The sequence below is a fragment of the Chelonoidis abingdonii genome, chromosome 6, assembly GCF_003597395.2.
Source record: "Chelonoidis abingdonii isolate Lonesome George chromosome 6, CheloAbing_2.0, whole genome shotgun sequence".
Classification (NCBI taxonomy): domain Eukaryota; kingdom Metazoa; phylum Chordata; order Testudines; family Testudinidae; genus Chelonoidis; species Chelonoidis abingdonii.
Genome location: NC_133774.1, coordinates 35295983 through 35319661, shown reverse-complemented (window position 1 = coordinate 35319661; position 23679 = coordinate 35295983). Strand labels below are relative to the sequence as shown.

General features: G+C 41.1%; 1 protein-coding gene across 7 annotated transcripts in view; it reads left to right on the top strand.

The window, feature by feature from the left end:
- ARL15 (ARF like GTPase 15) overlaps positions 1–23679 on the top strand; it is a 357433-nt gene that overhangs the window by 142431 nt on the left and 191323 nt on the right. For all 7 annotated transcript variants that reach the window (XM_075066944.1, XM_075066943.1, XM_075066946.1 and 4 more), the window contains 2 exons: positions 9867–10011; positions 16031–16090. In XM_075066944.1, coding sequence (XP_074923045.1) covers positions 9867–10011; positions 16031–16090 — 205 coding nt within the window. The remainder of the gene's footprint in view (positions 1–9866; positions 10012–16030; positions 16091–23679) is intronic.

Below are 23679 nucleotides of genomic sequence, written 5' to 3'. Positions count from 1 at the left end.
TNGATGCTTTCAATTATCTTTTTGAAACATTAGTCTTAAGTACAGTCGGTTTGGTATAGGGATGGACTGACGACCATTAAAATCTTTTGTGCGCTAAGACCAGCTAAAATCTTCTGTGCACTAATTAATAATATTAAGCATATTGGAGGAGAGGGGAAGGTAATAAATTCTCTAAAGTGTGGTCTGCCAATTATTCTCCCCAGTGATTATATTTTTTGGACAGGGAGGATGTATGTAATTTAGTGGAGTCTGGGGTTTTCACAAGACACTGAGGCTCCAGTTCAGCAAAGCATTTAAGAACATGCTTAAGTTCATCTGTATTCAAGAAAGCATACATGCATGTGCTGATATACTTTGCTGAATTGGGGCCTTAATAACTTACCAGGGCTGGTTTAGTAATATACAGAGAAAGGGGGATACATTTTCCCCGGGAGACGTCTTTCTTCCCATCCTCATTTTGAATTGAACACTTTAACATGGAGAAATTAAACCTTGCTTGTGTCTTCAGATTGTATGATTTTTCTGGCAGAACCCTCCTCCCCATCTCCCATCCCCCTTTTTTTGGCACAACATACAATACCTGTTGTAATTCAACATTTATATTTGTTGTTCCAAAGATATACATTCTATAGTCAAACATTGCATGAATTTTATTGTGACAAACAGCTTAGTTTACTGTATCTTCCTTCATTTTGTTCTTCCTTCTCTTCCTTAATATCACTTTATTTTTGTCTTGTGTTTTTTCCTCTTTCCCTCGCTCATGTTCCCTCTCTTCCTCTTCCTTTTCTTGTGTTGCATTCTTTGCCTCTTTCATATTTTTCTCTTATCTTTTTCATTTTTCTTCCAATAAGACCAAGACCCCTCTGCAGTCTTGTGTAAGGTTATCATATCGACGGAACTAATTTTCTGTAAACTTGGCTTGTTTTGAAGATAAAATTGCATTTTAATCAACTTAGCCTGGTACTTTAATGTATGTAAGTTTGGTATAAGAAAGCCAGTTGCATCATGTTGCCTTAAGTGGCAAATAAAATATAAAGGGAGATCATATTTTAACATGCAAGCACAAAGGGACAGAATTAAGGATGAGCTTTCACCCTTAACTCTATTTCCTGAATATTTTGTGTATGTATGTTAATGTGCGCGCGAGAGAGATCAGCTAAGCATGAAATTCCCTGCTTCTTTTAGTGCAACAAAAGAAACAGACAGGAGATGAGTCCATAACAAGGCAGAAATAACAGAGGAGTATTTCATCTAAAAAAGGAGAGTGAAATGAGAAGTACAAGTAGGCGAAGAAAGACTGCATGGCCTGAGGCAGTGCAATGTGTTGGCAAGAAAGTAGTAGTTCAGGGACGTCTGCTGCTCAGAGCTGTGATCTCTGAGCAGCCCACATGTAAAAAATGTTTGGCCACTCCTGCTACAGACACAATATTTAATGCTTTCCGCAGAAGAAACCTCAGTAGGATTTTTTTTAAAGGGCCACTGTTGAGGATTTTTAGCTCAAATACTGATCCACCTAAAACTGCAATAATCTGGTGGGAGTGGAAATTCCTAGGCAGGAATGTTACTGGTTATTGTTTTCTATAACTCTTGCACATGATCACCAAAAAGCAGAGTTAAAAAAAAAATAGTGGTGCTTAATTTTGTACATTTTTCTGCAACAGCAATTAATTATTCCCTGTTTAGTGGGTAAATATGCACGTTTCTTAGATACTGTTTTACTTTAGTTTCAACTCACATGCTTCCTTTACATGGTTTTTTTTTTTTTTCTGGAATTTAACTCCTCCCCTCCCCCCACTACCACACATGAATACACAGACCTTTGAGTGTGATGTACTCTCAAAAAGCATGGACACTTACAGTAAATATGTAATCCTCCTTTAAATATTGAATGTACATAGGATTCTTGTTCTAGGGCCTCTCCTCCCCACTACGAGATGGGCCAGGACTCCTCAAACTCAGAGGTCGGAATCCTATGAGTTATGGCAGTTGGGCTGGAATCATAGAATATCATGGTTGGAAGGGACCTCAGGAGGTCATCTAGTCCAACCCCCTGCTCAAAGCAGGACCAATTCCCAAATAAATCATCCCAGCCAGGGCTTTGTCAAGCCTGACCTTAAAAACCTCTAAGGAAGGAGATTCCACCACCTCCCTAGGTAACCCATTCCAGTGCTTCACCACTCTGAGTGAAAAAGTTTTTCCTAATATCCAACCTAAACCTCCGCCATTGCAACTTGAGACCATTACTCCTTGTTCTGTCATCTGGTTCCACTGAGAACAGTCTAGTTCCATCCTCTTTGGAACCCCTTTCAGGTAGTTGAAGCAGGAGTCCCCTCCCCCCTTATTCCATTCCAACTGTTGCTGTCTCAGTTACCTCAGCCAGTCCTTGAAAGTGCAGGAAAGAAGAGCTTTTTATGTCAGCTGTTCACAAGAAATTCCTCAGAAAATCTTTACATAGTTGGCACTCTTTGAGATGGCAATAATCTATGCCCTAAAGAGAAGGTGGGCTCATGGGAATCCTATGTGATACTTTGAAAGAAGCAGGATTACAGGTAAGTAATTTACTCTTTCACTTGCCAGTTATTCAAGGATATTCCACTGTTGAGAGACATGGATGTTACTGGCCTGGAACTATAAACACTATTGTCTATTAATCGTAATTATATGATGTAGCAGTGGTTTACTCAGTCTGATATTGGATGCACCTGCTGCCTGAGTTTCCTCATTTCTCAGCTTCAGTTTCCCAGTCTGAGAAGACACTATGGTTCTCTTAGCCTGAAGTCTTTAGTGCTTTACTGGCTCCAGGGTGACTTAGCTCTTGGCTTGTGTTCACACCTTCTGGAGTAAATTATAATCTAATGGCAATACAAGTAAACATTTTTCCACCTCAGATTCTTCCAGAACAAGCCCTTCTGCTAAGGGTCTGGGTCTATCAACCTTCAGTTTTTAGCTCTTCTGTTGAGTGGAACCTAAGAGAGTGGGAAGCTGAGCTCAACACTCCTCCTTCCCTTTGTAAACAGAGGTGGATGCAGCAACTCAGAATGAGGTGATATAGGGGGATGTACGTGCTCCTTCTACTACAGGTTTCTGACCAAAGGACCCTATGTGATTTGGTTGTTTTGCCTTTAGCCATCAGAGTTCTTGCCTAGACCTCTTCCCATGTAAGCCTACTTCCGGCATCTCCTTTGTGTCTCTTCTCTATGCCTGAATACAGGCTGCTGTTATATCTTCCAGCTAACCTTGTTTCAGTCACATTCTCCCCCATGACATGACTCTCATGTCCTGAGAGGTAACCTAATAGCAAGTGAGGCTGAACTCAAGACTCCACTGGAAGGGCCACCCCACCTCGTGACACCTGGTTACACTGCAGGGTAGTGTTAAGGGAATGGTGCGTATCCATTCCTTAATGACTTTTGATTTTTTTAAGTTTAACCTTAACTCTGAATTTCCTGGGTTTATAACGCTTGTGTTTGGGATAATTACAACATCCCTGTAATGTATTTTACTCTAAGCTACTGTCAAATACTCTCAACGTTAACTCCATATTAATGTCGTTTTTATCTAGGAATTGCAATATATTAATGATGGCATATGAAAAACTGTGCAGGGTTTTTCAGTATTACCATATGATCAGTTGTATTGTGCCAATCACCTTGGATTTCTCATCAGTTGAAGAAAATTGAAAATGGCTCACATTGTTTCCATGGCTCCTTTAAAAACTTTAAAGCTGTGGTATTACTTGTGCTCAAGTAGGCATTTGGTACTTATAAAAAAGGATTTTTAAAAACTTTAAATTTTACAGCTTTTAAATTGAAGTAGTGTAAAAGAGACTTTGCTTTCACTAGAGCAAGTGCCAAAGAGCGCCCTGCAGTGCAACACTCATGAGTCCAGTACTGTGTTGAAACAATGGCAACACCTGTGCTACAAATACCCAGGAAGACTGGGATCGGTGATGACAGAGTTTAGCCATTGCTAATAATTCTTGTACCTTTTTAGCTTTACAGGGAAGCTATGAAGGCTGGGAAGCCTAAAACTAGCTCTTACCAGCTGTGTGTTTGTGGGCTCATGAACATAGTACTTCCTAATCTCCCTGTAGTCTTGGTTTTAGTGAACAGACTGGAAAATGAAATATAGCAGATTCTTAAATATTTCACTACCATGTCTACTTATGAGAAATAAAGCTGAAGACCTTTGTTTAAAACAAATTAAAAACACCTTTAATGCAGTTGTTGAAAGTATGTGTACTTCTCATGCTGGTTAAATTCTGGACTGTTGATCTTATCTATGTCCATTTGTCACTTTGTTTAATTGTCAGTTTTTGACAGTTAATATTCTAGAGTCTAAAATTGGTCCCACAAAGTAAAGCTTATTCAATGTCCTTGTGAAAGTTGGCACACTCGCCCAGAAGGTTGAGTTTGAGTACCATGAGAAGGGGAGTTCCAAGTGTGGGCCTGACAGTGCAACTCACTATTAGGGCAAGGATTGCTGCTCTACTAGTGTCCCCTCTGCTTTTTTCTGGAAAAGGTTCAGAAAACGGCAACAACAATGATTAGGGCTATGGAACAGCTTCTGTATGAGGAGCAATTAATAAGACTGGGATTTCTCAGCTTGGAAAAGAGACGATATGATAGAGGTCTATAAAATCATGTCTGAGTGTGCAGAAAGTAAATAAGGAAGTGTTATTTACCCCTTCTCATAACACAAGAACTAGGGGTCACCAAATGAATTAATAGGTAGCACGTTTAAAACAAACAAAAGGAAGTATTTTTTCACATAGCACACAGTCAACCTGTGGAACTCCTTGCCAGAGGATGTTGTGAAGGCCAAGACCGTAACAGGGTTCAAAAAAGAACTAGATAAATTCATGGAGAATAGGTCCATCAATGGCTATTAGCCAGGATGGGCAGGGATGGTGTCCCTAGCCTCTATTTGCCAGAAGCCGGGAATGAACAACAGCGGATGGATCACTTAATGATTACCTGTTCTGCTCATTCCCTCTGAGGCACCTAGCATTGGCCACTGTCGGAAGACAGGATCCTTGGCTGGATGGACCTATGACCGCTCTTATGTTCTTAGAGGAGATTAAACATCTCATAGCAGTTTCTGAAAAGAGTAGGGGACTATCCCAGTGTCCTGGGAAGAACAATATCAAGTATATAATAAAATTTCAGTTGTGGATAGTGTTACGTGTTGTGTTTTTTTTTTTTTTGCAGTAAGTGGCTAATAATTTGGCCAATTAAACTTTTAAAGACTGTTGTAAGTGCAGAACTTTTAAAACAGCATTTAATTTTATCTTCTGTTGCTCTTACTGGCCCATCAGCTCACGTAGCTTCTTGTTGCCCTAAGAAAAATCTATAATCAAATCAGTAGCTGAGTGATGTTTTTAATGTACTCCGTGAGATCTCTGAATATGTAGTATGGTTTTAAATATTGCTTTTCATTAGGGGCAGGAAATGTGTCCAAAGATGTTTTGTGGAGTGCAGTGTTCACTTGGACTATTTACAGTAATTATTGTTATTTACAAGATCTCAAAATGCTTTGCAATGTAATAAATCAGACCCAGGATTGCAAGGAATATGTGTATAGATAAGATAAATGATTGTTGCATTCCACAAGAGCACATACACACCTTTAAATATTAGAATGCATTTTACTGAGATAGGAATAACAACCTCATTGAGTGCATTAAAAACAACATTCAGCTTCTGGTTTTCATTGTAGATTTGGTGGTGAGAAGCAGCTACATGAGTTAATGGGTCTGTAAGAGCAACAGGAGATAAAATTAAATGTTGCAAAAATTCTGCATTCACAGCAGTCTTTAAAAGTTCAATTGGCTAAATTATTAGCCAGCTACTGCACATGCATGTACGTGTGTATACACACACACACCCTGAAATTTTACTGTATAGAGTAATTCCTCACTTAACATTTTAGTTATGTTCCTGAAAAATGCAACTTTAAGTGAAACGATGTTAAACTAATCCAATTTTCCCATAAGATTTAATGTAAAGTGGCGGAGGTTCCAAGGAAATATTTTTGGGCAAAGAAAAGGCATTATATACTGTACAGTAGTGTACTGTACTGTGGTTGGGAAGTGCCCCGGCTAACCCCACGCAGGCACAGCCCTCTGCAGGCAAGGAGGTTAGGAAGCAGCAGCAGGAGCGGCAGCTTTCCCAGAGAAGAACAGGCGCCGACTTTGCCGGTAATGCTCCAGGCCCGCCTTTTCCTGTCCTTGCTCCACTCCAGGCTCACTTCTTCCCACCCCAACTCCACCTCCTCTCTGGAGCACGCCACATTCCTGCTCCTCTCCCCCTTCCCCCCCGGAAAGTCCTAAGCACTGCCAAACAACTGTTTAGTGGCGCTTAAGACTTTCTGGGAGGGAGAGGGAGGAGTGGAGACTCAGCGCTTCCCCGCTCCTCCGCCTCCCTCCCAGAAAGTCCTAAGCGCTGCTAAACAGCTGTTTGGTGGTGGGGGAAGCACTGGGAGGGAGGAGAAGGAGTCAGAGAAGAGAAACTTGTGCTATGCTTCCTTATAAAGTTTCTGCTCTTCCACAGAATCTTAAAAGCAGTGGACAAAGCAGGCAGTCAAAAAAAAAAAAAAAAAAAAAAGAAGCACATTATAAGGGAGCATTGCACAACTTTAAATGAGCATGTTCCATAATTGAGCAGTTACATAACTTTGAAACAACGTTAAACGGGAGAAGGTTAAGTGAGGAGTTACTGTACTTGATATTGTCTTTTGAACAAGCACACAAATGTTTCTCATCAAGAGTTTTTAACAAAAATTATTTGTGGAAATTTTCCTCTTTCACACATGGATGTGACTTAAATGTTTTTTATTAACCTGAGATCTTTTGGGCCCACACCTGTGAAAAAGAGAAATTGGTTTTTTTAAACTTAAAAGCCATATGACAACTAGGTGGTAGGTAACAGAGATGAGATATTTCAGGATGACTCAATATAAAGACCCTGTCTGCACTAAGAAAATTTCCTGTGATAGTTAATATCTCACTGCTGATCTGCTTTTTGTTTTCAATCCCCCACTCAGTTCACCAAAACAGGGTTGAAAATGATATGGCTAATTTTGACTGGACTTTCTCTGACCTGTGCTGATTGCTCCAACCTTCCCTCATGGTCTCTTCTCAACATCACTCCATGCCTGCCCATTTTACTCTTTCTCCCTGTCTTGTTCCCTTCACTCTTTTCCCTTCAGTGTCCAATTTGTCATCTCTTTTCTTTCTACCCTCCTAAAGGTGGGGAAGGAATCATGGAACAAACATGTTTTTTTTGCCATCACATTGTTCACTCTGCTTGTGTGTTATATTCCTTCCTTCATCCTATGCTTGTCTTGTCTATTTGGGCTGTAAGCAGTTTGGGGCAGGAGACTCTTTCTGTTCTGTGCCTAGCACAATGGGGTCCTGGTCCATGGCTGGGGCTCATAGGTGTTCTGATAATACAAACAATAATAAATATGGCTTCCAAAGCTGTGAGATCTGATCTCTGTAATGAATGTTCAAATGGCGTGGCCCATTTTCATTAATAGCCAAACAATTTTCTACCCCTGCAGAGTGGGAAGGCAGTGGTGGTTGTCCAGCATTGCTAAAAGATAACTTTTTCTTAGTGTGAATGGCTTATAGTTAGGATTCAAATATGTCTTGCTTATAAAACTATTGGGCAGTGAGATTGGTAAATGTAGATTACTGGGCAATGGAAGTCTTAAAAATGGTTTTATAAAATCTTTAAACGTGTTACTGATGTAGCACCTGAAATGGGAAGAAGCTGATACTTTTTATCATTCGCCAAATTTAAAAAAAAAATGTGTAGCCTTTTAAGTTGTGGAAATATTTTCAGGCCAACACGTTAAATGGTTTTAAGCACTTACTCCTTTTATTTCAATAAAATAAAATGTTACATTCAATATGCAAGAAAATTCACTATTCATAAGAAAAGAAAATAAACATATTGCAGTAAAACCTATATTCTTTCCATATACAAAAATTGATATTTTCCTCTATTTAACTACATTAATTGGAAGTGAATATTTTTGGCCAAATCATATATATTCACTTTGGCTTTTATAAAGGGAATAGAGAAGCTATGTAGACTAATGTGTGGAAACTGGCTCTGGGTGGGAAAAAAAATTGTTTGTTGAATCTCAAGTTTCATTTAAAAATTGCTTGGTTCACAAATAAATCAGGGGTTTTCCTGTCACCATTGCATACTCTGCCTGAAATCTGAACGTCAGCCTGGATTCTTCCTATTTTATGTGCCATTGTTCTTTTGTTTATGAAGATTGTTTCTTTAGATTGGCTGGTGTAAGGAAACAAACCAATGTGACTGCAGAATGAAACATTTTGCATTGGTATTGTGTATATTTTTGGTGTGTTAATCTTTATGCAGGCATAGACAAGAAAAAATGTGTAACAAGACTGATAATGCCAAATCCTGTCCTCAGACAGACCTATTATCTTCCACTCAAATAAATAGGTGCACATGGATATGAGAATTCAAGCCTTGATGTGTTTAAAATAACGAGGTTGAGTGTTCAAAAGAACAATTAAAATATTAACACTCCTGCAGTTTAAATTCAGTATCAATAATATAACATTTAATCCAAAATAATTCCATTACAAATTTAGTGTCATAGTAAACTGGCTGTTGATCATGTCTCCCTCTAGTGGGTGGCCTGTAATGTACTTGCTTGCTATTTACAAGCAACAGTGTTAGTATTACTTTACTAGATGGTAGATTCACATTTCTGGTGCTGAAGCTGCTGGATTTGATACCTAGTGAGGGATCTTATTGTGTGTGTGTTTCAGATATGCAGACAGTCATGAATTGTCTATGCAATCACATTTTCTATTACTTGCTACAGCTTCTTTGTGCCCTACTCTTGGGGTAGTTGATACTGATGAGTGCTTGCTGAGAGAATGCTTTGTTTTGGTCAGTGCATTTTATATACTTAAGTAAACTGTGATGATAATTCATACTTGAATATAAATATTATGCAGAAGCCTTTAGCACTGGTTTTGTCAGAATGGCGATCTTTTAAATTGTTTGAAAAGATTTTATCTGTAATGCATAAATAAAGGTCTAAAGGACTAATTAAATTGCTGCACCGGCTCTTAAGAGTTGCCATAAGAAAGACACAGTTTAAGCAGTTCAGTATTTCATGCAGTCACACAATGATTAATTTACACCTCTCTGTTGTATCGTGTGGTGAACAAAGTGTAAGTTCCTCCTAAAATGTGTGCATTAATAAACCCACATAGTGTGTTGTGTTTTAACTGTTATAAAATATATCCTGAAAGTCAGTTCAAGCTGACTGTAAACTGGACATCATCCCCTTGAAGGTACAAGTAGGGGAATATTGGGGAAGGGATGAAGACAGTGTCACCAAGGGATTTCCTCCCTTTCCCAAAGCTGCGACAACTGGGAGCGTCTGGCTAGCAGCAGCTCTAAAACTGCTCGCTAGTTGGGCCAGGTATGGCATTAGTTACAAATGTGAATAGTGCTTGCATCTCCTGCTGATTCTAATGATGGCAGCAAACATGATTGGACAAATATTTGAATAACATGCACTCTTGTCTCATTAAATGTGCGTTTTTTATGCTATTCAGGAAATGAAATCAGATTGCCCATCCCATGCATATCAGATCTAGTGTATTGATTTTTCACCTAGTGCTTTCTTAAAAATCTGGTTTTTAGACTCTGGTTGGGCTAATCATAGTCTAGTAAATGCTGATTGTACCAGGACATTTGGAAAAGAGAGAATATTTTGCTTGTCTTTATTGCCTTTAATTTTGTGAACTGGAATTTTTTAATTTTGTTACAGAATATGTGAAGTCTTTTCTTCTTTTTTCCTGGCAGTGTTTTAAAGCGCTTTGCTGCAAGGGACCACCACCTCCACGACCTGAATATGACTTGGTTTGTATAGGTCTCACTGGTTCTGGCAAGACAAGTCTACTGTCACAGCTTTGCAGTGAAAGCCAAGAGAATATAGTTTCTACAACAGGTATGATGCTGCTGTCAGGAAAGTTTTTTCAACTAAAAGTAATGTTTCTAATACTTTAGAAAACTGTCAGTTAAATTATGCATTCCTTAAAATAATAATAATGATTATAATAATAATAATAATAAAAAGGGGATATTATCTCATTTGTTTCTCTATTAATCATTCAGATGCACACAATGGAATGAAATGAAAAGGAATACGGGAACTAAATAATGAATATGGAGAATAAGCTAATCCTTGATACTCTTGTGGCCCAGAAATTTTGAGTTTACAGTAACAATTTTTATAAAGATTAGTTCCTAATACGTTTGTTATCCAAATGAACATTTTTTTTTCCCTTGGCTACTTCCTACTTAGTCCCATTTTCATTGTTCTACTGTGTGGGGTGTGTGTATAGTTTGAAAAGTGTGTGTGTTATCTTTTGTTTAAAGATGAACAGCTACACTAACTGGGTTAGATTTAAAGTGTGTGCTGCTGTTACTCTGAAACCTGTCATCTTCAGCATAGTAATTCATTTTTTAAAATAATCTTTTTAACAGTGTTTAGAACTGAGTAATAAACCTGGGGAATTTTCACAGAAACATACAATCTGGTGCATTTTAAAAGTGAGAGAGCTCTCCAGTAACATGGGTAGTGTATCTAAATTGTTAATTTCTAAAGATCCTACCCCCTGTGGATTTTTCCATAGGCACCAAAAAGGGAAGAAAGAAACCTTTGAAGTCTTATTCCTTAAGGGGCTTTTGCTACATAGGCACAAAGTGAGGGGAAAAGGTGATAGTAAATGGGATGAGATGAGGAAACTAGAGGACACATTAGGACTTAGGTCCTTCCAAAGTCAGTCAGTGCAGCACTGTGGAATGTGTAAGTAACCAAAAGAAGACTTAATCAATGGTCAGTGTTTATTGCTGGTCATAGTCCTTTCTCTTTGGTCAGTGAAGGAGAGGAATGGAGCAGGAACAGATTTAGATCAGAGATAAATTCTACAAAAACAGGGTGAAATAAAGGAGTTAAATATAAACAGACATAACTAAAATGTATAAATGTATCTATACCAATGCAAGAAGCTTAAAAACAAACATTGGAGAACCAGGATGCCTGGCAATAAGAGATGATTGTGACATACTAGGCATTAATGAAAAATGGTGAAATGGCAAAAACAAATACCTGGGTATAAAATTAAAAAGGAGGAGAGATTAGGTCATAGAGGAGGGAGAGCAATCTTGTAATTTTTTTCTATTTATGTGACCCTAGCGATTGAGTAAAGTTGATTTGTTAGTGTGATAGGGAAGGGGTGTGTGACAGTGTTTGTGTGAGGAGTTGGTATATGTAGGTATGTGTTTTCATATATACCTCTACCCCAATATAACATGTGACCTGATATAACATGGATTCGGATATAATGTGGTAACGCAATGCTTGTGGGGGCGGGAGGGCAGGGCTGTGCACTCTGGTGGATCAAAGCAAGTTCGATATAACGGGATTTCACCTATAACGCAGTATGATTTTTTGGCTCCCGAGGACAGAGTTATGTCAGGGTAGAGGTGTATGTGGTTTTGGGTTTTGCATTCTTGTCCATGAGCAGCCTTAACTGGTTTTCATGGTGTGCTCAATATCTTCACATTTTAATAATTTAAATAAAATGGAAAGGTAAGAAATTTAAAAATGATTCAAGATAATACTGTTTTTTACACAATGTGTACTTAACCCATGGAATTCATTGCCATTGCAATTATATCATATAGACATTGAAAGGGATAAAACCCTTCTGTTTCAGGGCATAAACCAACATCCAGCTCACATGGTTAGGAAGAAACTTGCTCTATGGGCAGGTTATTCCAGAATTGATCTCTGCAGGTTTCTTGCATCTTCCTCTGAAGCATCTGTTATTGGCCAGTGTCAGAACCAGAATACTGGAACCCAGTGGTCTGTCCTGGTATGTCAGTTCCTCTGTTCTGTTCAGCAACAAATATAGTGCTGGACTGGCAAATTTGGGCAGCCCTCAAATTGTACCTGAACAAACCACTTCAAAGATATTGCATGTGTAAACATGTGTGCTATACTAGAAGTTAGAAGCCCCAAACTTCCCTTCCCCAGCCAGGGGCGGCTCTAGGCATTTTGCCACCCGAAGCACAGCAGGCAGGCTGCCTTCGGTGGCTTGCCTGCGGAGGGTCTGCTGGTCCTGCGGCTTCGGCGGACCTCCCTCAGGCTTCGGGCGGACTCTCTGCAGGCAAACTGCCTAAGGCAGCCTGCCTGCCGCCCTTGCGGCGACGGCAGAGCGCCCCCCCGCAGCTTGCCACCCCAAGCAGTCGCTTGGCATGCTGGGGCCTGGAGCCGCCCCTGTCCCCAGCTTCCTGAAGGGGTGCTTTCCTCTAAATCCCTCATCCCTTCCAGTCTACTTGATCCAATCACAGTGTCCCTTCCATAACAAGTACTTGCACTGGATATCTGCCACATTAACCTAACCTCCCTGAACTGCTGTGCGGGAGGTGAAGAAACCCTCTCCACCTTGGCCTGTATGGTGATGAGGGAAAAATTTCTTCCCAGCCCCCAACGAAAAAGGGCAACTAGCATAATGCCCATAGTAGATCTTAAAGAAATCCAATTCTACTCCGATTCCATGGATGGGAAGGTGGGTGTTTGCCCTGTCTCAGTATTTGGTGCTTGTCAGGGTCCTTGACTGAGGTGTCCGCCAATATCTAGGGTCACTTTCTATGTAAAAGTACCTTGGCTTAGATTGCAGCATCCCAATTGCTGCACATATAACTTGGATACTGTGCCTGTTTTCCCCAATTGTGGCTGCGGTTTAGCTGCAGCAACATTGGGCTGTGATCCAGTTTCCACTGGAATCTTGGCCACAGCCATCCTGGGCCGTGCCTCAGTTTCCTCACAGTTGGTTCTCAATATCTGCTGGGACTGTGGCCATAACAATCCTGATCTGGACCTTTTTTACCCTAGTGTTGGTCCCCAATTTATGCTGGAATCTTGGCTTCAGACACACCCTGAGCTGTGCTTCAGTTTTTCCAAATTTCTTTCCCAGTTTCGACTGGAGTATTGGCTGCAGCTGCCCTGAACTGTGCCTCAGTTTCCCCAATTACTGTTAACTACAGAGGTACTTGCTATACATATGCCCCCCTCACAGAGGGAACTCTCTCAATGGTCTGTGGCCCCATCCCTAAGTTCCTTCTGTGAGATGGAACACGCAGAGGTGTCTGGTTTGTAACATTCTGCCTGCCATTGCTCTGCTGCAACCTGGTCCCAGACCTCTGCAAAGCTTATAGAATGCTGTACCCCTTAGAGTATCTCTAGGACTTGGGGAATCCCTGTAAGAAATTCCAAACTGTGGGAATGTCCCTTTATCTCCCCTATTCTCCTTCTTGCCCCTCACAGCTCTGTAGTGGTGAGAGTCCACCCACCCTCTTGTAAGAGGGACCACACAACTCTGTGGTGAGTAGAGGGTGCTGCCATACTAGCTGTCACACTGGACAGCCTTCCTCCCATCATACGTGCACTTGCTCTGCAGTGGGATGAGAGGTCAGGCTGCCTGTCTGTCCCCCTCTATGCCCCCCCTTGTTGGGAGGAGGACTCTCATTCATTATACTGTGTTAAGGGGGTCTAGTTAGCCTCCCCTGCAAGGAGCTACCTGGCCTTTCTCCTCTGGCTCAAACTGTTGCTACTCCAGGCTTTCCCCCAATACCTATATGTTTCCCTAACTGCCCTTCCCCACTGCACATGGTCCTGCATATTAATTGGGGGTAAGGTGGGATAGAGGGAGTTCAGCTTGGTCCTCAACCTCCAGGCCCCTGTGTGGTCCATTCTCCCAGCCCTGGCCAAGGAAAAGCCTTCTTTGAGTCCTGTGGTGCCTCCCACCACTGCTGCTGCCTTTTCTGCATTTTTGTGATCCTGGGGTGACTTCACCCTGTCCTCACTGAGGCCCTACTGGTCACCCTGAGATTTCTGGAAACCCCCAACATGGTGCTTCTCAGGCTCCTCTGCTGCTGCCTGGCAATTAATGGGAGCCCAGTATTCTTTCCCAATATTAACCAGGGGCCAGAGGATCTTCTAGACAAACTAGGCAGCTGTCTAGAGCAGCAATTTCTGCCTAGGTGCCAGGGGCAGTTGGGCCCAACCAGACTGGTGCTTGGGACCCAGTGTGCTGGGTTGCAATGCCACTCATTCAAACTTGGCCAGGCCAAACCAGAGCAAATGGTGGTGCAACCTGAGGCGTGGCCCCACCATTTCTACTGTAACCACCAAACCATCAGAAAGCTGGCTGTGCGCCCCCTTCCCTCCCCAATTCAGAGCCTCTGTTCTAGGGGATTGAAGGGGTTCATTACACTGAAGTTTGGGCTATGGCAGCAGATTGTCATGAGCAGCTTCAGGTGCAGTGCTTCTTCCTATGCATCGGGGATCTTCTTCTGTTTATAGTTTATAAAGGGCTAATAAATGATTAGTCAATATTTTAATAAAAGATTAATAAATTATTAGATTTAGTCCAGTCACTCAATGGGTTGGTTATAAACGTACGTAACACGTACTGAAGTGTTTGTAACATACTACTCATGTCTGAACAGGGTTGTAATGTCTACTACATAATTATTAACCCTTTATCAACATATTAAGAATGACCAAGAAAAGCATATTTTAAGTAAAATAACGTATGCAGTTCATTTTATTTTCCTTGTCTCTTTCTATGTTAAAAATCCTAGAATGGTTACCTAATATTATTAGTATTAATGCAAAACTTCAGTTTCAGTAAAAATTTTTTTAATGGGGATTGCCAAAAAACATGCACATTCTATCAACTTCTATTTTTTGGACTTACATTCCCACATCACTTTTAAGTTAAGTACGAATGTAGAAGATGGGGGTAATGCTTTGTTGCGCAAGTTATTAGCAGAATGGAGTTTCTGTGGCAAAGCTAACAAATCCCTATTTATAGAAAGGTTATGTTGACAAGCTTACAGGTAGGGCCCTATCAAATTCACGGCCGTGAAAAATGTGTGTCAGACTGTGAAATCTGATTTCCCCCGTGAAATCTGGCTATTGTAGGGGAAACCAGATTTCACAGAGCTGCGTGCCCAGAGAGCAGCACCTGCTGGCCAGGAGCCCAGCTCTGAAGGTGTGCTGCCACCAGGAGCGCACAGAAGTGAGGGTGACATGGTATGGGGAGGTTGCCTCTTTTTGTAGGGGGAGCAGGGCTAACCTTACAGGTGGGCAACTGAGCAATTGTCCAGGGCCCATGGTAACCCCCTGCCCCTCTCCGACAGCCAGCCCAAGGTCTCTTTAACTCCCAAGTGCTGGACCTGGAGCTGGGGAGAGGTGGGGCTGGGCGTGCCCTGGCCAGGGGTTTCTACTTTGCACCAAACTCCAATTGCTAGTCCCGGATGGTCTGGGAAGGGACAGGACTTCCTCTTCCCCTGCACAGACTACTCCCAGGGCAGGGTCAAACCCACCTCTGGGAACCTCCCTGGCTGTAGGAAGCTTTGCATCTGTTGGGTGGGAGCTCAGCTCAGAAGGCATCGCCACCACCAGCAGCAGTGCAGAATTGAGGGTGTCTTGGTATGGTATTGCCACCCTTACTTCTGCACTGCTGCTGGCAGTGGTGCTGCCTTCAGATTTGGGCACGTAGGCTGCAGCTGCCCTCGGGCTGCGCAACTCTGAAGGCAGTAGCGCAGAAGTAAGGGTGACAATACTGAGACACGCCCTCCCCCCAACCACCTTTTGGTTGGGACCCCCATGGTTACAGTACTGTGAAATTTCAGATTTAAATATCTAAAACCATGAAATTTACAATTTTAAAAATCCCGCGACTCTGAAATTAACCAAATGGACCGTGAATTTGGTAGGGCCCTCCTTATAGGTCTATTTGTATTCATTGATTTGCTTCTGTCCAATCTATATTTAATGTGACTGACTAATCTATCTAAAACCACAGTGAACACAATAGTTTTAATGGATACAGTCTATTTTAAAATATCTTACCAAATACGTTACTAACACTTTTTGTTTCTAATTTTAGGTTTTAGCATAAAAGCAGTGCCATTCCAGAATGCCGTCTTGAATGTAAAAGAACTTGGAGGTATAACACTTTTTAATCACTTGCATATTTGATCGATTTTTACTTTCATTTCACAATATAAAGGACAGAGTGCTGCCAGGGCTTGCAGCTGACCCAACCCCAGCCGCTGCTCTGGCGGGCTGGAGACCACTGTTCCGATGGCCCCGAGCTGGCCCAGAAGAAGTCAGAGGTCCTGGAAGGTCATGGAATCAGTGACTTCTATAACAGAATTGTAGCCTTAATTATGACATATTTATCTATGCATTGATATTGTACTTGTCACCATAGTGCTTGAGTAACATCTGAGTTCTATTTAGCTGTGCAATTCTTTCCCAATGTCGCAAAGTAAAGTCACTTGGGGCCAAATTTTGGAGTCTAAATGTAGTCAAAGGTAGATATCGGGTAGCTAGATACTGATTTAGACTCAAGGGCTTCAGTGCCCAGCCTGATGGTTGTTTATTTTTAATATTTTTTTTGAAGTGGGAGGGATGTTTTCTCTTGCATTAGGATGAAGATTCTTAAGAGGAGATGGAGCTTTCTGGAGGGCTGAAAAGTGAAGACCTCACTTGGAAAGAGATGCAGGGCAGCTTTTACATATGTTTATATTTTCTGTAGAAGCACCGGGAAGACTGCAACACCTTTGACTTGATTGCAGTGCATCAGTGTGTTGATACTGTCAGGCAGTGTTGGCCCCTGATATTTTCCCCCTTCCTCTGTTTGTGCATGTGGAGGTGAATTGCTGTATATAGTAGACTACATCATTTCTGTATTGGTATAAACAGTGTACAGAGAAGTCTTACCAGTTTAGTTTTTGTAACTTCTCTTTCTCTGCTAAACTTTGTTCTGGAATTTCTGCTGTTGATGTTGAGGGAGAGGGGCCTGTATTAGGTTAGTTTTGTAAGATCTCTGTCCTGTTTCCCCCCCCCCCCCCCAACACTAATATGTTGTGGCTGAGTTTTGTTGTCTGTACTATAGCAGTCTTGTCTGGGCAGTTGATGTTGAGAATCTGGAGAGGCTGAAAGGAATCTGTCTTCAAAGGTTCACTATTCATTGCAGCATGTCAATCAAAAGGGAAAAGTTCCGTTTAGATTTTAATTTGTGATGTACTCAATTAATTTAAAAATTGCCTTGCAATCTTAGCCTTTGGAAAATTGCAAGCCTTGTCCAGTTGCCTGAGCACAGTGAAGTTTTGTTTGAAATACTTTAAGGACTGACAGTTAAAACTCATACTTTCTTTAGATTTCTTCTTTCAGCAGCCAAGCAGTTATGCGAAACAGATGCTGATTGTGTACTATTCCTTTTGTTTGGCTGAAGGAATACTCCTCCTTGTAGTGGAAGGTGGTGTATGTTTGTACCATTCTAGTTACCTCCTGGAGCTTCTAATACACGCAGGTTCTCCGTTTCTGTAGAATTATACAAAAAAAATTTCATTTACAGCTTATAGAAAACACAGCCACTTTCATATTATCTGCTGTTCTTGGTCTCATTAACTGTTCATCATTCTTTAGTATTTGTTTGAGACAGAGAGCAAAGCTTGCTGTGCTCTGTTGCAGACATTTGCCTTTTATCAAACACTGTTTTAGATTCTTAAACATCAAAAAAGTGAATTAATGTTAAATTTTCTGATTATTTGACTCATGGAGTATCCTGACTTCTTGCATCACTGAGCTGAACAAATTATATTGTATTTTTAAACAATATTAACTTGGTACATTGAATCCGGTTTTGAATCCAATTTCTGAAATATTAGAAGTTTTTTTTGTTTTTTTAAAAAAGATTTTGAATCAGTAAGAAAATCTGTGGGGACTTTAAAATTACAAATATTTAAATACTTGAAATATTTGAAATGTTGTTCTTCCTTCATTTGCCTGCTAAGTCCAGTGTCCAGAGTTAAGTTTCTCTTTTGACATAGCAATTGTGTAATTCCTTTTGTTTTTTTCTTCTTAAATTGCAAGACATGAAGTTTTGAATTTGTTAAATAGATGAGATAATCTGTTTCTTTGATTAGACTACTACTCAGGAGATTAGGCATTCCTTAACCCAGATGCCCCACAATGGTACTTTTACTGTGCAGTTATAAATAACCCCCCCTCACTTAGCTAAGGCACACCATGAAATGGTTTCAGAGTAGCAGCTGTGTTAGTCTGTATCAGCAAAAAAAAAAACAATGCCCCTCTGCCATGTACATTGGCCAAACCAGACAGTCTCTATGCAAAAGAATAAACGGACACAAATCTAACATCAGAAATCATAACATTCAAAAACCAGTAGGAGAACACTTCAGTCTCTCTAATCACTCAGTGACAGACGTTAAGGTGGCAATTTTGCAACAAAAAAGCTTCAAAAACAGACTCCAAGAAGCTGCTGAACTTGAATTAATATACAAACTAGATACCATTAACTTTGGTTTGAACAGAGACTGGGAATGGCTCAGTCATTACACTAATTGAATCTATTTCCCCGTGTTAAAGTATCTTCACTGTCAACTGTCCGAAATGCGCCATCTTGATTATCACTTCAAAAGTTTTTCTCCCCTGCTGATAATAGCTTCTCTTAATTAATTAGCTGTTTACAGTTGGTATGGGTACTTCCACCTTTTCATGTTTTCTGTATGTATAAATATCTTCTTACTGTGTGTTCTGTTCTATGCATCCGATGAAGTTGGTTGTTGCCCACAAAAGCTTATGCTCAAATAAATATGTTAGTCTCTAAGGTGCCACAAGTACTCTTGTTTTTTTAACCATGAAATGGAGGAGTTGGAGGTCCAGCAAAGCCCTAGCGTGGTATTGTAAGCAGAAACTGCACCTGATTGAATATAAAATGTGGGAAACGAGAGAATGAGGGAGTGTGAAGAGACTTGAAAAATTGCAAGGAAGAAGCTGACTTTGTCTGTTTAAAATTTTAATTAATGAATTTAGTGCTGGTGAATTCCCTGGATAAACTGGGCCCCTTGGTTTATCCACAGTACAGGTACTACAGGACAGCACCAATGGCAAGCTTCTTCACGTTGTCCGGCTAAGAAGTCTTATTCATAATCTGGAGACACCACCTCTGGAGTGATAGTAATTTAGTCAGTGTTTTCCTTTGGTTGCTGGCTTCATGATACTAACAAAATCAGTGCTAGTTATTGGTGGTATCTGAGACGTAGATACTTCATCATATTGATTTAGTTCCCAGTAATACATTTCAGAATAATCACATCAAAGAACATTTACATCCATATAGTCATGTAATTTTAGAGACCGAAGAAGCCAAATTTGGTCTTTTAATCCACCATCCTGTAAATGGAGAGTTGAAAATTGTGATGAAATATTTCTAACTTACAGACTGATGGAGTTAAAGAATTAATTAGAGATGGAAAAATCTAAGTTTTATCATCAAATTTCTCTTAATTGCCCAAATGAGGCTGAAGGAGGTTTTCTCTATTGGCAAATTCTAAGCTTCCAGCAGTGGTCCACCCCAAGCCTTGCACCACTTCTGTGGAGTTCTGCTCCTTGCTTCATTGGTATGTGTTTTGGGCCATGAAGGAAAAGGTCATAGTGAAATCTTGGAGTATTTAAATATTGTAGCCATTCAAGGAATGAGGTTGAGATGGGGTAAGAAATTTTAGGTAGAGGAAGGACCAGAGTTGTTACAATAAGATCACATGGCTGCTTTAATTTTGGAAGTTTGTTTGTTGACTCCTTTCTTGTTGACAATTCAGGAGGAGTCTGAAGGAGGGCTTTAATGAACAGAAGTGAATGAACAGCTTGGTGAATCATAATTAAGAGGATATTCCATGTGTAGGAGGCAGTGTAGAAAAAGTAATAGCTGTAGAAGAAGTGGATGAGTGGCGTATCAAGGCTGACATCGTTGGAGGATATAGGGGATGAGTACTACTATAAGAATAGGTGGCTAACACAAAGAATAGAATTTACAGGAGCTGTATAAGTTTTTTTTCCACAAGCAAGAGCTTGATTACCACAGGGGAGATTTGAGACCATGGCAGACCATATCAACCCAGCTGCAGGCTCGACTACAAATGTCTGTATGTCTAGCTCCTGCATCATATGGCTTCCTGCACCTATTGAAGTGTAGGGCTGGAAGGGACCTCGATAGATCATGTAGTCCGTCCCTCTGTGCTGAGGCAGGTCCAAGTATACCTAGACCCTCTCTGGCATGTTTGTCTAACTTGTTCTTAAAAATCTCTAATAAGCAGATTCCACAACCTCCCTTGGTAACATATTCAATATCCTTATAGTTAAAAAGTTTTTCCTAATATCTAACCTAAATCTCCCTTGCTGCAGTTTAAACTGATTACTTGTCCTACCTTTAGTGGAACAATTTGATCACTGCCCTCTTTTTAACAGCCCTTACCATATTTGAAGACTTATCAGGTCTTCCCCTAGCCTTTTTTTCCTCAAGACTAAACATGCCCGCAATATGCCAGACTTCACCTATGCGCCATGCAAAGTGTAATTTAACAAGTACAAATGTGAGGTGCTATGCTTAAGGAGGAAAAACCAAATGCACAAATACGATTGGGGGGCTAACTGGCTTATAATAATAATTGGAGATATACCTATCTCCTAGAACTGGAAGGGACCTTGAAAGGTCATTGAGTTCAGACCCCTGCCTTCACTAGCAGGACGAAGTACTGATTTTTGTCCCAGATCCTTAAGTGGCCCCCTCAAGGATAGAACTCACAATCCTGGGTTTAACAGGCCAATGCTCAAACCACTGGGTTATCCCTCCCCCCCACTGCTGACAAGGATCTGGGAGTTGTGATGGATCACAACCTCAACTTGAGTCAATGCAATACAGTTACAAAAAAAGCAAATGTAATTTTAGGTTGTATTAACAAAGGCCTAGCATGCAAATCGGGGAAGGTGATAGTACAACTCTACTGAGCACTGGTTAGACTTCAGCTGGAGTACTGTGTCCAATTCTGGTCAACAATGTATAGCAAGGATGTAGAGAAACTTGAAAGGATCCAGAGGCAAGTGACAAAGATGATCAAAGGGATGGCATGCAAGCCATATGAGCAAAGGCTGAAGGAACTGGATATTCTTAGTTTGGGAAAAGAGATTAAGGGAGGGACATGATCGCAGTCTTCAAATATTTGAAAGGCTGCCATAAAAAAGATGGAGAAAAGTTCTCTCTTGCCACGGACAGCAGGACAAGATGCAATGGGTTCAAACTACAGCACAGCAGATTTGGATTCAATTTCAGGAAAAACTTCCTAACTGTAAGAACAGTAGGACAATGGAACAGACTGCTTTGGGACGTTGTGGAAGCTCCTTCACTGGAGGTTTTCAAAAAGGAGGATAGCCATCTGTCTTATATGGTTTAGACACAACAAATCCTACATCTTGGCAGGGGGTTAGACTAGATGACCCTTGTGGTCCCTTCTAACCCTGTGGTTCTATGATCACATGGCATGAGGGTTCAGGTCTTACTAGAATTTCTCTCATCATTAGATTCATGGAAGGACCTTTGCTGGGTGTGCAAAGAATACCACTTTTTCACCTCTACCTTCTAAAATGCTGGGGACGGATACCTCAAAGTTAGGGGTGGGGAGCTTCCTTAGACCACTTTCAAACCCAAGGCTTCTGGACTCTTGAGGAGACTCACTTCCACATAAATGTCCTAGTACTTAGAAATGCTGTGAACCTAAGCATTTGGCTATCTCTGCTCTGCAAACTAGCTGTTCATCTTGGGAACTGGTACCTTTGTCACCAAATCTCATCAGTGGTTCTGCATCTACCAGACTTATAGAATCTTAGACAACTACAAGTAGACTGTCAAGGACTCTGCCCTGCAGACCATCTTCCGTAGGTGGGGATAACCAGGATTGGGCCTGTTTACTACAGGTCAGAATGAGAAATATCAACATTCTCTTTAAGGGGGGTTGGGCAGGGAAGGTCCAGGATCCAAGTTCAGTACATTTCTCATCTCATGGACACCAGGGATCATGCACATCTACCCACCAATCCCATTAATACCAAGTGTCCTGAGAAAAATCACGCAGGGCTCAGCAGTAACGATACTACTTGCCCCAGCTTGGCCCATATAGTTTTTGTATTCAGACCTAAGGAATGTATAGCCTCCAGTCACATAACTTCTTACTTGCTGTGATCTAATAGGACTGTGGTCAGAGTCTACTCCTGAACCCAGTATTGTTGCAATGTGGATGCTGGCTGGTTAATTTCCATTGAGAAAAACTATTCATTTGAAGCCCAGAACATTTTGGTGCATAGCAGAAAAAAATCTATTAGACTGGCCTATGCAGCTAAGTGAAAGAGGTTTTCTATTTGGGCAGCACATTGTCACCTTAGAAACTTATTTCCTGATATTCCAGAATATCAGTTAGCTCCATAAGAAAATATTCAGAAGCAATATCAGTACATCCCACTTCTCAAGTCACACCAAATTTTGCCAACCCGAAGATTCCTCAAGGGCCTCATTAATGTGTTGCCCCCTGTTAGGGAGCCCCCTCCATCTTAGAACCTCAGCACAGTTTTAGTTGGTTTAATGGGACTCCTTTTAAGCCTCTGGCAACTTGCTCTTTATACCATCTATCTATGCAGACTTTGAAGGGCAGAGAAAATTCAGGCCCTTATGGCTGGTCCACTTTATGCCATATTTCACAGAGCTAAGATAATGCTTAAGAAGCATGCTAAGTTCTGATCAGATTTATTTCAGACTTTTATTTGAATCAACTCATTTCCCCACCCCACCCCTCGATTCCCAGTTTTCTTCCCTAAGCCTCCAGAGGAAAGACAAAGTACACATCCTTGACACATGTAGGGCTCTTTAATAATACCTTGATAGAATGAGACCTTTTGGGGAAGCTCTCAAGCTGTTTGTAGCATGTGCAGAAAGGGTTAAAGATCAGGCAGTGTCCACCCAAAAGTTGTCTAAAAAGGAATGTCTAATGATATTAAAACATGCTATGAGCTAGCTAGATTACATCTACCTATGCTGGGTGGAGCCCATTCTTAGAAAAGCTGTGTGAGCCCTAGTAGAAGTGTCCCTGTCTCAGTAATTGCAGAGCAGCTATATTGGAATCAGTCCATGATTTCACACTGTTCACCTACCAAAGATGCATGATTTATTGGGGGGTGGGGTATTTAGTATAGTTGCTTATAATGCAGTGGTGTGCAAACTTTTCCAGTCATGCCCCCCCATTAATAGAATCTGTTCATGTGTGTGTCCCCCACCCTCCTTACTGCACAGCCAAGGCTTCCTCAGCAGCAGAGCTTGGGCCGAAGATGGAAGTGGGGCAGGAGCTGGGGTTGGTGGGGTCAGGGAGAGAATGAGGGCAGAGCTGCTATCTGGAGGTAGAGCAGGAATGGGAGCTGAATGGGGTTGGAGGCAGAGCAGGGCTGGAAAAATGGTGTTCCGTCCCTACCCCTGTGGGTACTGGACCCTCTCTCCCAGACATTCCTCCATGCCTCCCTAGGTTGGTGCGCCAGTTTGGGGACCCACTGATGTAATGGAATTTGTTTTTATATTTTTCCTTTCTAAATGAAATCATCTTTGAGATTTCCTCTGATTTCCTGTGGAAAAAATAGTATATAATTATGTAATTTAAGACCGTATCATAATTCATATGCACAAAAGGAACA